Source organism: Echiichthys vipera, assembly GCF_963691815.1.
Source record: "Echiichthys vipera genome assembly, chromosome: 7".
NCBI lineage: Eukaryota > Metazoa > Chordata > Actinopteri > Perciformes > Trachinidae > Echiichthys > Echiichthys vipera.
In genome coordinates, this window is record NC_139832.1 from 30214357 (window position 1) to 30228396 (window position 14040).

Sequence of the window (14040 nt, forward strand, 5' to 3'; positions counted from 1 at the left end):
CTCTGACACCACAATGGAAGCTCATTTTTGATCACATATTCGATGAGCTCCAGAGGTATCTTTTCGCTGACTCATATATGCTTCAAAGTAAGAATTAGTAGTTTTGCCTGTTAATGCTTTGGGATGGTCTTATTATATGTTCAGTTCCCACAAGATAAAATGAGCACTTAAGCCTTCGCAGAGCCAGGGAGATCTTGCTCTACTGCTGGACTGGGAGAGGATTGAGGAAGCCGCAGGGTACATGACCATAATGAACTGGTGTAGAATTAAGAAGGCAGAGATGAGCCGGTTAACGACCCTGCACTCATCATGCTCTCAACCCTTATACTGCTGCAGCTCCAACATCCTCTGTCAATACCAACCAACACCGTCTGTCCTCTACAGCCAAACCCGCTGTGTTTTTGTGTCTGTGTGAACATGTGGTGTATTTTACTGTAAGCACTGTAAGTAAAATACATCTGCTGTATCTCCTTCACTGCTGCCATAATTTATTGAAAGTTGTATTTATACGTACAATAAAGAAATAACAATAAAGCACCACATGAGTAACTCCTTCTGTGTGATTTGATTTTCTTCCTGTCCTAATTTGTGTCTGTTAAAATGGTTAAATGCAGCACCATATCTGTGTGACAAATAATATCAACTCCAAAAACTTATGAGACATAATAGAGTATGGGAATGGACATCATATACTGCATAAATAATGTTCTAAGCACTTATACACTCTGAACTTTAGACATTTGAAAATAAAATACAATGTTTATTACAGATTTAACAGAAAAAAAAATTCTGAAATTAATATTCAAATATATTATTATTCTTTATTTCAGACATGTTCAAAGAAATCACAAACGCAAAGATTAAAACACACCAAAGTAAATAACAGTAAAATACAAAACGGATTCCATAAATAAATTTCACATAAACACAGTGTGTCACACGTCAGAAAAGGAGTCGGATGAAGTAAACACTTTAAATCCTAACTCTTCTCTTGTATTGCTGAGTCATTTACAAATGAAAGCATAAATTCGTGGATGTTTGTTGGTCTGTCTTTTCTCCTTAACTCTGATTATTTATTGTAGCTGCTAGAAATCATTTCCTGAACAGGTCGACTTTGTAAACTAAGTAACTGTTTAAGTCCTCTTCCAGTATGTATCTGAACATTTTATGATGCATAATGTTGCACTTAATTTAATAAAATATGCAATAATTGTGCAGAAGCAGTTGTATCCCCAGTGTCTCCCCTTTCTTCCTTTTCAAGTTTTAATTGGAAAAAATGATTTCTGTGTGAAAGGAAGCAAAGATTTTGGCTCATTTGCGTTTGACCTGTGGGCACGGTTTATTCTTTCTTCAGTCTTCCGTTTAGATCATTGGTAACTTTAACTCTTCCCTTCTTTTTCCTCTTCTTTCTTCATCATCCCGTCTTTTCTCTTTTCCCCCACCTCTTCTTATTTCTCCTCTCTGTTGAACCCTCTCCTCCTCCTTTCACCTGTTCCCTTAATCTCATCTAATCTCATCCTTTTTTTATTTCATTCTTTTTTCCATCTGTCCCCTCCATTTTTCTCTCCCCCTCTTCTTCTTTCTCCCTCCGCAGAATCGCATGCACGAGTCTCTGATGCTGTTCGACTCCATCTGCAACAACAAGTTCTTCATCGACACTTCCATCATCCTCTTCCTCAACAAGAAGGATCTGTTTGCAGAGAAGATCAAGAAGTCTGCGCTCAGCATCTGCTTCCCTGAATACACAGGTAGAAAAAAGAGCAAAGAATTGTCAGTTTTCCTGGTACAGGTTCCCGTATGAAGCGCGTGCATACGCCTGTGCTCGCCTGGTGGGAGGGGCTTAGGACAGAGAGGGGAGAGCTGCAAACCTCTGCAGTAGCATGAGAAGAGTCCTGCCATGTGACACTTACCTACTGGCCCCTGTACCAGCTCCTCTCAAAGTTAAGTCCATTCAAGTCAATTACCAAAGTCAATCCAAAAGGAAGGAGCCCATTGGTGCTTTATTTAGGAATTTAGGAATAGTTTCTACGCGAAAAAGGCTCGACGTCTTATTTGATGTGCGCAAGTGTCAAAAAAGACCAATTCCCTGTCAAAGACCTCCGGTGTTTCTGGCCACTGATGAACTGCTGCTTGATACAGCGTTGATACGTTGGTTCTGCATTGTTCCGGAGCTGTGAGGACCGATCTGGACAGTAACTGTCACTGGGTTGTAAACCGTTGAAATATGGCCCCAGAGTCAGTTTGATGATGTCACAGAGATAGCTGAAACCAAATGAGTGAATGTTGGATGTTGCCTTTTTGAAAACCTGACTGACCTCAGTTTGAAAAGGGCAGTATACATGAAGATTTACTTTACTGTGTTTAGAAAGATGGCAGAGAAGGAGGGAGAGGAGACAGTGAGAAGCAGCCCAGAGGCCGGAGTAGAGGCTGTGAGGGGGGGAGAAAAAGGGAGGCACATGTCAGTGAGGTGAGAGTCAGATGTAGTCGTGGCAGTGAAAAAGAAAGGGACTGGGAGTCAGGCCACGAGACAGTCACGCTTGGTCAGCCATGAAGAGAGGAGAGAGGAGAGGGCAGGTGAGAGCTGTCTCCTGCCCTCTCCTCACACACACACACACACACACACACACACACACACATGCTTTAATCATTTTCTAACTGTCTTGATAATCACAGTGAGTCTACCCAACATGTTCCGTCTCATCCGCCTCATTACCTTACCCTACAGGTGGTAAGCACCTGAGAGGAATGTTTTTGAACACCTGCAACAGAATTATAGCCTCCATTGTATTTTAATCTCAGATCAGTCTGGTAACGTTCAGCGGAGAAAACCTGGAGAAGTTAACCAAGTGAACGTTCAATCAGTGTTAGTTTAGAGGTGGATTTAAGTGATGAAACGAGAAGAGACTGTTGAGTGTAAACAACATGGAGGCTTCCACAGATGAGATGAGCAGCTATGGAGCAAGCTGCTCACTAACTCTTTTTTCTCTGGATCCTTCTGTTGAATATGGACCGGGCTCCTGAAATTAGGCCTTTGATCCGTAAATTCACGTTACACAAACGGAAAATATCCTTTACCCACATGTTGTTTCCTTTCTGAGCTTTGCCTCAACACAGATAGTACGTCATACGCTTCAGTGATCTGATTGGTTGGTTTGGCCCGTATGTTGGTGATAGACAGATGGTTTATCCAATCAGTAACCAGTATATTCACCACTTCGCAAAAGATTGGAGTTCCCAGATGGATATGCTGAGCAAATGAGAATCAAGCAACTGGAGGAGTCAGCTTAACAGAATTAAACCAACAATTGAAAAAAGTATTGTGGTTCATTAATCAGAATTACTGCTCCGGCAATTCACGGTAGTGTTGCTCTTTCATAAAGTCAGGGGAATTACGAGATACAGATTTTTTTTTTTACAAAGGCAATGGTTCAAATCAGTGCAGGGGAGCAAGAGAGTACATTATATGAATATGTTATTTGAGACCAAAGAACTAAGTTCAGCAAAATATTTTGGCTTAATTTTGAAAATGGCATATTTTACCACGGGAATGTTGTCATTGTCACCCCTAAAAATGTGTTAGGCATGAAGCCATTATTAGGCTTCAATATCACATCCTGAAGCCATGCAATTAGGTAGGAGTTCAGACAAAATGGGTTTTTACATTTCTGGCACCTGATAATGGTAAAAGTCCAAAATGTGTAGCCTGGCATCATCCGATTAATTCACAAATGCCTGTAGTCTGGAGACTTTGTTTTCAGTTTACAGGAGTCATCAAAGATACAGAGCAAAATGCTAAAATAGTCCTACAGCCAATCAAAGCAACGAAACCACTGCACTGACAAACACGCAAGTTGAGGCGGTGCTTGGTCCCTTTTGAAGCAGGAAAGAAAATGGCGGTCGGGTCACAAACCTTACAGCTAAACCCTACACTAAAATGTGTTGTGAAAATAGAAATAAGTGATACAGTAACAGAATCTTGAATCATGTTTGATCCGCGCTGCCTGAGTTTGAGACCAGTTTGGTGATCCTGGTGAGCTGCACTTGACAGAGAAGGCAAGTTATGTTAGGAACTACCTTCAAGCACGATGCTCCTCTGTCAGTCATCGTCTTTAACTCACCCCACCACAGCAGCAATTGTTAAAGATGGGAACATACGCTGTGTCCACATTTTCCAGGAGGTCATCAGACCAGACACCACTGACGACCTGTGGTGCAAAGTTGCTTTTGCGTAATCTCGTTTACAGCTAGCACAGCTAGCTTATTGTGTGTTGCAGCAGTAGCTGTTTCAATAGTGAAAATGTTAGCCCCGATACAAACTTATCAATACGGTCATGCAGGTTATTAAGTTAACATTATTTACATTCTTCACAAGCAATCTCAAAACTTTTTTACTTTTTACTTTTTTGGTCTGGAATCTGATTCATCAAAGTGAAATAGATAAAACATCTTTTCACCGGACTATGTCAAAAATTGTAAGTTTGTTACACAGCAATAAGCCCATGTCCAGGGCAACTGGGCTGTTTTTGATTAGTTTATGGGTATAATTAGTCAGATGAGTCTCCACTGTGCACTTACTGAGTACCCTCAGACAACATCTGCTATGATGTTATATCTTTATAGACCCATAATAAAACATAAATATCAACTCATCGACCAGTCATCATGACAGGAAAATGACCAGGCAACTGATCTAATTAGAGAAGTAAACAAGAACTCAGTCTGTCCTTTATTTTGCGTGTTCTATTAGAAAACTGTTTCGATAATAAAATGTCATGAGGAGGTGGTCAGAAGCGTGTAAAATGCAAATGGACACAAAATAGCTTAAATACATTGAGATCATCATCATGATAGCATTTTAAGATATTGGTTTATATATCAATCAATCACTGACTGTTAATTATTCATTATTTTGTCGCATGCCTCCAAAGTGAATGGAGACTCAGAAAAAAGAAGTTGTATTTTGCATTATTGCAATGCTATCACAATGACAAAAATCTGTCCACAGACAGACATATAAACACCTGGGAAAATACTCCAAACCTCCTCTGTGGTGGTTCCTGCTACACACACACACACACACACACACACACTCGCATAAGCTGTCACTGCTGGTAGACATCTGTTAAAGTACATGCTAATACCTTAATATTTTCAACCCTTCCACATTAACACTCACTTGTGCAGACAATTGTCTGTATACAAATTGGACGTAGCATACCCGTCAGTGTCCGTTCTCTCAACTTGATCCAATCGTGTCAGACTAAACTTAAACCTCCAATAAAATAAAAACTAACCTGGTCCAAAAAAATTCACCCCCCTCAGTGTTGTCATGGAGATATGACCTAAACATACAGACTAGAATGTTTTTTTGTACTAGGCCTTAAAAAGATTTACATCACAGGGCAACAGAATATATCCTGGGAAATATTGGGATCTCTGTTTGTGGCATTTAGCCGCGGCATCAAATGGATTAATTTCAAAAGTTCTCCCGTATAAGAATTGTATCACCTCTGATTCTCTCCGTCCCTCTCTTCTCTCTCTCCAGGACCCAATACCTATGAGGACGCAGCAGCTTACATCCAAGCACAATTTGAGAGCAAGAACCGCTCTCCAAATAAGGAAATCTACTGTCACATGACCTGCGCCACGGATACAGGAAACATCCAGGTGGTGTTTGACGCCGTGACCGACATCATCATCGCCAACAACCTCCGAGGATGTGGCTTGTACTGAGCAGGCCCGCACACCCCGTAATGCCCCCCCCCCCTTTTCCCCTTTTCCCCTCTTCTCTCTCGCCCCTCCTTTCCTCCTCCCCCTCCTCGTTCATGTTCCTTTGACACCGCTGTGGAAATGATGATGGTGATGATGACGATGATGATTCTGCTGATTATTTAAAGAAAAAAGGAAAGAAAAAGCAACTAGGTACATATTAATAATGGGGATAATTTAAAAAAAAGTAGGAATACGTATATATAAATATATATATATAATGTTTTTAGTTCTTGTCTCTTCTCTTCTCTTCTCGCTCCTTTGGCCCGCTGCCAAGCAAACAAGTTGTTTTAGTTGAAAACAGGAAACCCTGCAGCCTTGAAAACTTCTTGAACAAAGTCAATGAAAGCCTCCGCTCCCCGTCCTCCCGTTTTCTTTCTCAGCTGTGTCTTTTGTTGCAACAAAACAAACAAGGAAACCTGTACTCTTTTTTTATTATTACAATGAATATGACCTCTGTTTTTGTTCATCGTGTGTATATTTATTACATGAGTACAGTCTGTACACTGATTTTTATTCACATTTTGCCTCACCTTGACACCTTTTATTTGTGTATCATTTTTGTTTGTTTCGAGCTATAGTAGTGATTATGCCATAACAATTTTTGCGTAAATATGTGAAAATGTCCATAGCACTAAAAAAAAGCACCAGGCGGGTCGGCGAAAACCTTAAAAAAAACTCTCGAGACCTGCTCAAACTGACAACACGGATTTTAACATTCGTCCTTTGTTTACATTAGCTAAGACAATTTAAGATGTTTGTTGTCACTTTCCTTTTTGTTTTTGAGTAAGTTGTATCCTTTTACTCCCCACAATCCGGTTTTGATCGACAGGAAGTGAGGCTTCCCGTTTCCCCGAACCTGGCTTTAGCCAATCCCCAACCGCCTGTCGTGGCCGAGCCTGAACCAATAGGAAATGTGCTAAATGTCCAATCAGTGCCATGTAACAGAGGTACTGTACTGTAGATAGCTTTTAGAAGCAAGTACACGACGTTATGACTCTACCTTCCTCACTGTTCTAACCTCTAGACCTACTAACATTCTCCGTGTAAGGAAACTCACGCCTGGTTTGATAATGGGTCATTAATTTATTCATTTATTTATTGATTGATCGCCTGTCCCACACATACCGCTCTCTTTTCTCTCCATTTACACACCACCTCCACCCACCCCTCTTTCTTTTGGCCTTCTTCTTGCACGGCGCCCTGTCGTCCTGATTTTGGCGTCCCTCCTTTCCATCCACTCCTTCGGTCTACTCTCTTTCCCCTGTCCCTCCCTCCTCTTCCCCTCTTGCCCCTTAAACCCCTGACACAGACAGCATGAGATACTCAAGCCTTTGTATAAAGAGACCAGTTAGTTCATAAAACTAAAAAAAAAAAAAAAAGCTTCACGTAGATACTGTTGAGATAATAATGAAAAAAAAACATTTGAATAAAAATAGCAAAAGATGAAGAAAAAAGAGGGAGAAAAAAATCCAAAAAAAAGAGAGAAGAAGACAAATGGCAGCAACAGAAAGAGAGCGGTGATTGGTTCCTGAATGGGACCGGGCAGGGTCTAATAAAAATTGTGAGAGTCAAATTTTCAAAGGGTTGAAAGGTCACGTGGGAGGCTTGAAAGAAGTGTAGATTTTGGGATTCTTGCAGTAACAAGTAGAATTCAAACAGTCTAAAAAAAGGACAAAAAGACTAAACCTGGAATCATTTCTGAAACAAATGAACGTGGGTATTACTACAACGTCGGCAACAATGATCATTACGATCCTGTAATATTCCCAAAGGATATTCTTTCTTGTGCTTTGTAGCTACAGACCCTTTTTTTCTCTATCTCCCTTTTTTAAAATAAAGAGGCTTTGCAAAGCGTTCCAGCTGATTTGGAACCACGATGATCTCAGACTGACCCCGTGTTGTTGTAACGCTCTGAACCGTGCGCCAACCCCTTCTTCTTTTACCGTTTTGCCTGTTTCCCTGCATTAGAACCGTGTCCTCACCTTAGCCTGACTCAGAACGATTAAATATAATATTATAACAATATCTATTTTTTATTATTTCAGAAAAAATGAACCACTTTTTTTGGGGAGAGCACGTTTCTCGCTGCGTCTGCTAGTTAGGGACGCCGCATGTTCACACCTTGACGCTGTATAAAGTCATGCTCCTTTCTTCTTCTGTCTCTTTTCAGTTCGACACACACCTTCCAGGTCTACAATGAAAAGCACAGTTCTCACGTCTCTCTCTCTCACACACACACACCACACACACACACACACACACACACACACACACACTTGCTGGCACTCACACAAAAACACAATAAGTAGATTTGGAAATTTGTTATCTGTTCATACCTAACCTATGTCCCCCCTCATCGACCTATCTATCATCTATCTATATAGACCTCTCTTTCTCGCCTTGTTGATTCCTAGTTTTGAAAAGAGAAAACAACTGTGTATAATGACATGATATACCTGTTTCTTTGGCATTCTGTTCCTCTTAACCTTCATTCTTCTTTATTTTCACCTCTTGGTTCTGTTCTTTACCCAGTGAATGCTTTTTTCTGTGAAGCTTTTTCTCTCTCTCTCTCTCTCTCTCTCTCTCGCTCTCTGTCTGTCACTTTCTCTCTCTCTCCCCCCTTCTCTATTCCTCTTTAGTGAATGGTTGTTATTTCATGTGGGATGTCCGTGCTGGAAAAACCAATCGAATGTAGTGTTTACATTAAAAAGCCACTGTTTTCATGAGTACAAAAAAAACTCTTGTTGCCCACGAGTCATTCTGTATAACTGAGTCTGTGTTTTTAGCTTTCAGCTTTGAGAAAACTGCTGCCTAGCAGTGTCATTCATTCATCAGACTGAGAATGTGGCGAAGTTCAGAGCAGATCTGAATTTCCAGACTTAAAGTGAAACCACGCCCATTTCCAGAGTTCCTCCTTTGGTCTCAAGAGTTAGAAAAATATGTTGGCGTTGTACCTTTCTGTAAACCACAGAAATGTTTCTGTCACCCACTACACAGCAAATTTGGAAGTGTTAAGTCTATATTGGTCCCCTCTAGATCAAGTTAAAACAACACCATTGAAAGTGTTAAACAGTTAAGACTGTGACAGAGTTGGAACAACACTCAATAGTTGAAATTAAACACACATCAGTGTTGAATTTACCTTACACTAGTGCGTAGTGTCAAAGGTTAACACTATCATTGTGTTTTTTAACACTGAATAAGTGTTATATTAACACGCAACAATTATATTAACACTGTGGAGAGTGTTATATGTAACTCAACGTAGAAATATTTAATAGTCGATTTCATTTTAAAATGCTACTGTTAACCAAACGTGTATACTTACATTAAGCAAATTTTGTATATTCATCGACACTCTTGTGAAAAAGGAAGGGCGTCCTATAGTCAGCAGCAGGCAGATACTGCTGCAGGCACACAGGGGGAATGTGTATCATCTCAGGAGACAAAACGTATGATTGAGTGTGTAAAACATACCAGGTTGACCCAAGTAACTTCTCAGTGACCGCAGTGTCATCTCCAGACAACTTATCCAGAGATAGTAAAGCTCCGTATTTCACCTCAGCTCTGGCATCATCCTGAATGTGCACTTTTCCTCACAGTGACTGATTACTTTTACTATATTAAAGGTCACAGGTTTAATGAAATCTGCAGTACAGTGAGCCTAAATGAGCCCAGGAATGGATTAGAGTCATAGTGAGTGGTGGAACTGGCTTCCCATTAGCTGGGATTATATTTTAGTCACCAGTGATTTGTATTGCAGATTGGAGAATCACTAGATGTCAGTCTGTTGGCCCACCTCTGGTCCAGACTGAAAGTGTTCAAGAGCTGTTGGATGGATTGTTATGAAATTTGTACAGACATTAATGTTCCTCACAAAAAGAACTGTAATAAGTTTGATTATTTATGTGATTTTTCATCGAGCACATTTATCAGACAACGCTGAACATGCTGCAGCTAACGTTAGCACAGACAACGCTCCTGAGGGACTGTCATTAGTCGATGGATCATTTTTGTGTGTTTGTTTTTGAAAACATGGAGAAAAAGCACTCTATGTTAAACGGTTTATTTTATGCCAAGAATATTATTCTAAATATTTTTGCAATGTTAGGTTTCCACTTTGCTTTAATATACCGTACTAAGCACTGTTTATTTTTTTATAATATATTAAGTCATATATCAAATCCATTAAAATTGAAAAATGTTGCTACTTGTGTCAAATACTGATATGTGATTAATCTCACCACTGGAATATAGTGTATGTCAAACTAAGTTGGTAACACAGTATATGCCTAAATACTGCCTCACAGAGCTGTAGATATTTTGTCCAGTTAACAAATCACCATGGCAAGTACATTATGTCAGTCACACCAGGAGGTGCTCTAGAGGATCTAATGGACATTTTAAGTGCTCAATTTTATTTTCAAAGTCTTTAATTAATGACTTGTGAATAAGTGGTTTAGATAACCTTGCATATCAATTCAATTCAATTCAATTTTATTTATAGTGCCAAATCATAGCAAAAGTTATATCAGGACACTTTACAGAGTAGGTAAAGACCACACTCTATGACTTATTTATGATTTACATAGACCCAACAAGCAGTATGAAGTGTACCCCCAGACTACTGTAATGCTGTTTGTAAGTAAACTGTTGGACAAACTGGACAAACACTATGAGCACCGTGATGACCCAGATCATAAAATGAAAGGGTTCTTTTAAGTGGCTGGAAAACGGAAAAACTGAAAAACACACACACACAAGCACATGATTCACACATGATAAGAGAGAGAGACAAACATGTTGCTTCCTGTCCTCCCCTCAGTTGGTCCCCACTGGGAGGAAGTCATGGAGTGAATTCAGAAACACACACACTTTTAAGTCTCACACACTCTCAAATCCTAGAAATGGTAACTTCAACTCAAAGACACTGAAATGAAGCACAGGCTACATTAAACCAAGAGGAGTTATTCCAGAACTATACTTTTTGTACTAACCATGTAATCACTACTACGCTACAAGTGGTGTGGTAGTGATCTACTGTGCACGTGTGAACTGGTCCTCTAAGCCACTAGTTCCCAACCTGTTTCTTAAGGGACCCATATTTTTACCATTGTAAACTTTGGTGACCCCCCCCCCCCCCACCCCACCCACCCACACACACACACACACACACACAAAAATAAAAAATAAAATAAGGAACATCATAACTTATTTTACATGAAATACTTTATATTTCATTTATTTAATAACAACATGGGACAATGAGGAGAAGCTGTGTATGATTACAACATATTCCTTCAGAACTTGTACTTTTAAAAAAACCTTTTTCTTAAACATATTTAAATATGTTTCCTGCTTAAATGAATTTGAAAAACAGCTTCAGAACTTGTACTTTTAAAAATACAATTTATTTTTCTTCAAATTCATTTAAGCAGGTAGCCCTGCGATAGACTGGCGTCCTGTCCAGGGTGTAACCCGCCCCACGCCCAATGTCAGCTGGGATCGGCTCCAGCCCCCCCGTGACCCCGACCCCGGGATAAGCGGTTGAAGATGAATGAATGAATGAATTTAAGCAGGTAACATATTGACATATAATAAAGAAAATTAATTATTATAAAATTAAAAATATACATTCTGCTCTAATTGTATCCATTGCTTCTATGAAGCCAAACTCAATCTAACTTTCTTGGTAGCCCCTCTTTTTCTTTTTGACATTTTCCGCAGTCTCCTCTACCTGACGCTTCGCCATCTCTCCCTTAGCTCCGCCGAGCAACAACTGCTGCACGTGAGGCGTTCAAGTCACCAACTCTCCTCCATGTGATATAGGCCTTTAACTTATTTATTTATCTAAAACTTGAAATATCCGAATAAATGTTTAATGTGGCCCTTGGATTTAGTTGATTTTGTCACATATATGAATTAAATGCTTAGCCTACTCATTTATTTAACATTTTAATTACGTTAAAATTATTAAACCCCTTAAAATCAAGAGGGCTTCGCGACCCCCCCTGGATCTTTGACGCCCCCTTGGAGGGTCGGGCCCCCAAGGTTGGGAACCACTGCTCTAAGCCACTGGCGTGCACAGGGGGGACCAAAACATGCGGTAAAGTGCCCTCTAGAATCCAAAACGCGCGTTAAAGGGCCCTCTAGGAGCCAAAACGCTGAACATCAGCCAAAACGCTGAACATCAGCTCCCTCATCATTCGCTCTGTAGAAAAGGTGATCGGCTTTAAACTCCCTTCTCTTCAGGATCTTTACTCCTGCAGGACCCTAAAGAGAGCTAGGAAAATAGCTGCTGACCCCTCTCACTTCGGACACAGGTTTGAACCTCATATATGGGTTGCACCAAGTCCTCTAGGAGCCAAAACGTGTGCTAAAGTGCCATCTAGAAGCCAAAACGTGTGCTAAAGTGCCATCTAGAAGCCACAATGTGTGCTAAAGTGCCCTCTTGGCAGCCAAAATGTGTGCTAAAGTGTAGAACAAACGTGTGCTAAAGTGCCAAAACGCCTTCTAAAGGGTTTTCTAGATAAAGTGCCCTCTTCAGTGGCGAGGACGCCCTATATGTGCCCTTTTTTTTCCTTTTTGCCCCTGTCCTTCAAAATGTTTGTCCATGCCACTGCTCCAAGCAGATAGTAGCAGAACTATGTGTCCTTGGGGACTGCAGTTGTCTGTGTATGTTGGAGTTTAATGAGCCTTGAGTGTTTACCAGCTGTCAGTTGCTTCACAATTCCCACTCCTACTTCTTCACACATGTACTGTCAACAAGGAATGGGATTCATCCTCTATTTATATTAGTGGTATTAAGAACAAATAGTACACAGCTATCTGTTCATGTCTTCACTATGGTGATATAAAGTATCAATCCTCAGAGCAATCCTGCACATATTGTATACACTTGACATGATACACACACTGTGGCCTCTTCTGAAGGTGTATTTCAATTGTAGTGCAGGTCCTCAAACATCACATACACTCACACATCACAGAGAACCCCTGTCATGGCAGAGAGAATAGTAAATGTAAGCTGGAGCGATAGGAGGCAGAGAGAGGTGGTGTCAAACAGTCTTCATCCCCCGTATTCACAGAGAGAGGAGTCTTTCATCCTCGCTGCTGTGGCTGTGGCTGGCAGGAAGGCAAGTTCACTGGGTTCAGGCATGATACAGAGTGGCGGTGAGAGAGGATGGGCAGATAGAGAGCCATCAGAAATCAACAGAGAAAGAGGATGAACACAGTGAGAGGGATAGAGGAGGTATAATGAAGGAGAGCTCTGAATCTGATCGACTTGACTCTGTTCTGTCACTGTCCTTACCTCTTACCTTACCTCTGCGTAGCTATTTTTTTTATTTCCATTAACTGTTATAACCCAGAAGTTACTGTTCACACTTTATTTGACACAGGGGTTCTCAACCTGGGGATCTCGTCCCAGCCAGGTTGTTGTGGATTTAAAAAAAAAAACAATATAGTAAAAATAAAATAACCTGTTTTAGACCGGGGATATGTACAGCTATCATTCAGGGAGAGAACGCACTGAACGCATCACAAATCCACACTACGCTACCTGGAGCACATAAATTAGATTTTTTTTTTTTTGGCATGCAGCAAAGGGCCACAGGTCGGAGTCAAACTCGCGCCTGCTGCCTCAAGGACCTCCGGCCTCTTTCTGACTGCTCTAACCACTCAGCCACCAGCCAACCCTCACACACATTACATGTATTAATCAGAGCATTCACAATAATTACTAAAAATTCAATTTTAATCCATTTCAATTCAGTTCAATTCAATCAGTAGAACCAGCTGTTTACACCACGCTGCAGCCCTCTGACTGACGTCGTTTCCATCCTGTCTGTGGATTATTACAATAGGGAGATGGAATTAGGGCTGAAAGTTCTGTATACAACCACGTAAAGCAGCCATGAGGTGTTCTGTCTGCCTGCCTGCCTGTCGATCTCCTCTGCTCTGGTTCAGTACTGTGGACAGCGGCACACCTACACTAAACTCCACACCTATTTAGCCACACTCATTTCACTATTTCACAGCCCAAATGCCCACTTGCTTGGTTGCTGGACTTACAGTAATTGTATGCCAAAATACTTCCGTATTTCCCAGGTTTCTCTGATATTTCAAGGATGATCTCCGAGCACTCCCATTGCATTTTTCTCCTGGGAAACTCCAAGAATTGGCATGGCGCTCAAACTTTATTATGAAGATGATCCATAACTTTTTTGTGTTTGTATGATGTCACCCAAAATTTCAAATTGTCTATGA

The 14040-nt window shown here is 40.6% G+C and overlaps 1 protein-coding gene across 1 annotated transcript in view; it reads left to right on the top strand.

Annotated features, from left to right (window-relative positions):
• The window catches only part of LOC310949399 (guanine nucleotide-binding protein G(o) subunit alpha), a 141649-nt gene extending 135837 nt beyond the window's left edge, over positions 1 to 5812 (top strand). The window contains exons 7-8 of the mRNA XM_083916851.1: positions 1595 to 1748; positions 5546 to 5812. Coding sequence (XP_083772977.1) covers positions 1595 to 1748; positions 5546 to 5733 — 342 coding nt within the window. The 3' untranslated portion in view covers positions 5734 to 5812. The remainder of the gene's footprint in view (positions 1 to 1594; positions 1749 to 5545) is intronic.
• The last annotated feature ends 8228 nt before the right edge of the window (positions 5813 to 14040 follow it).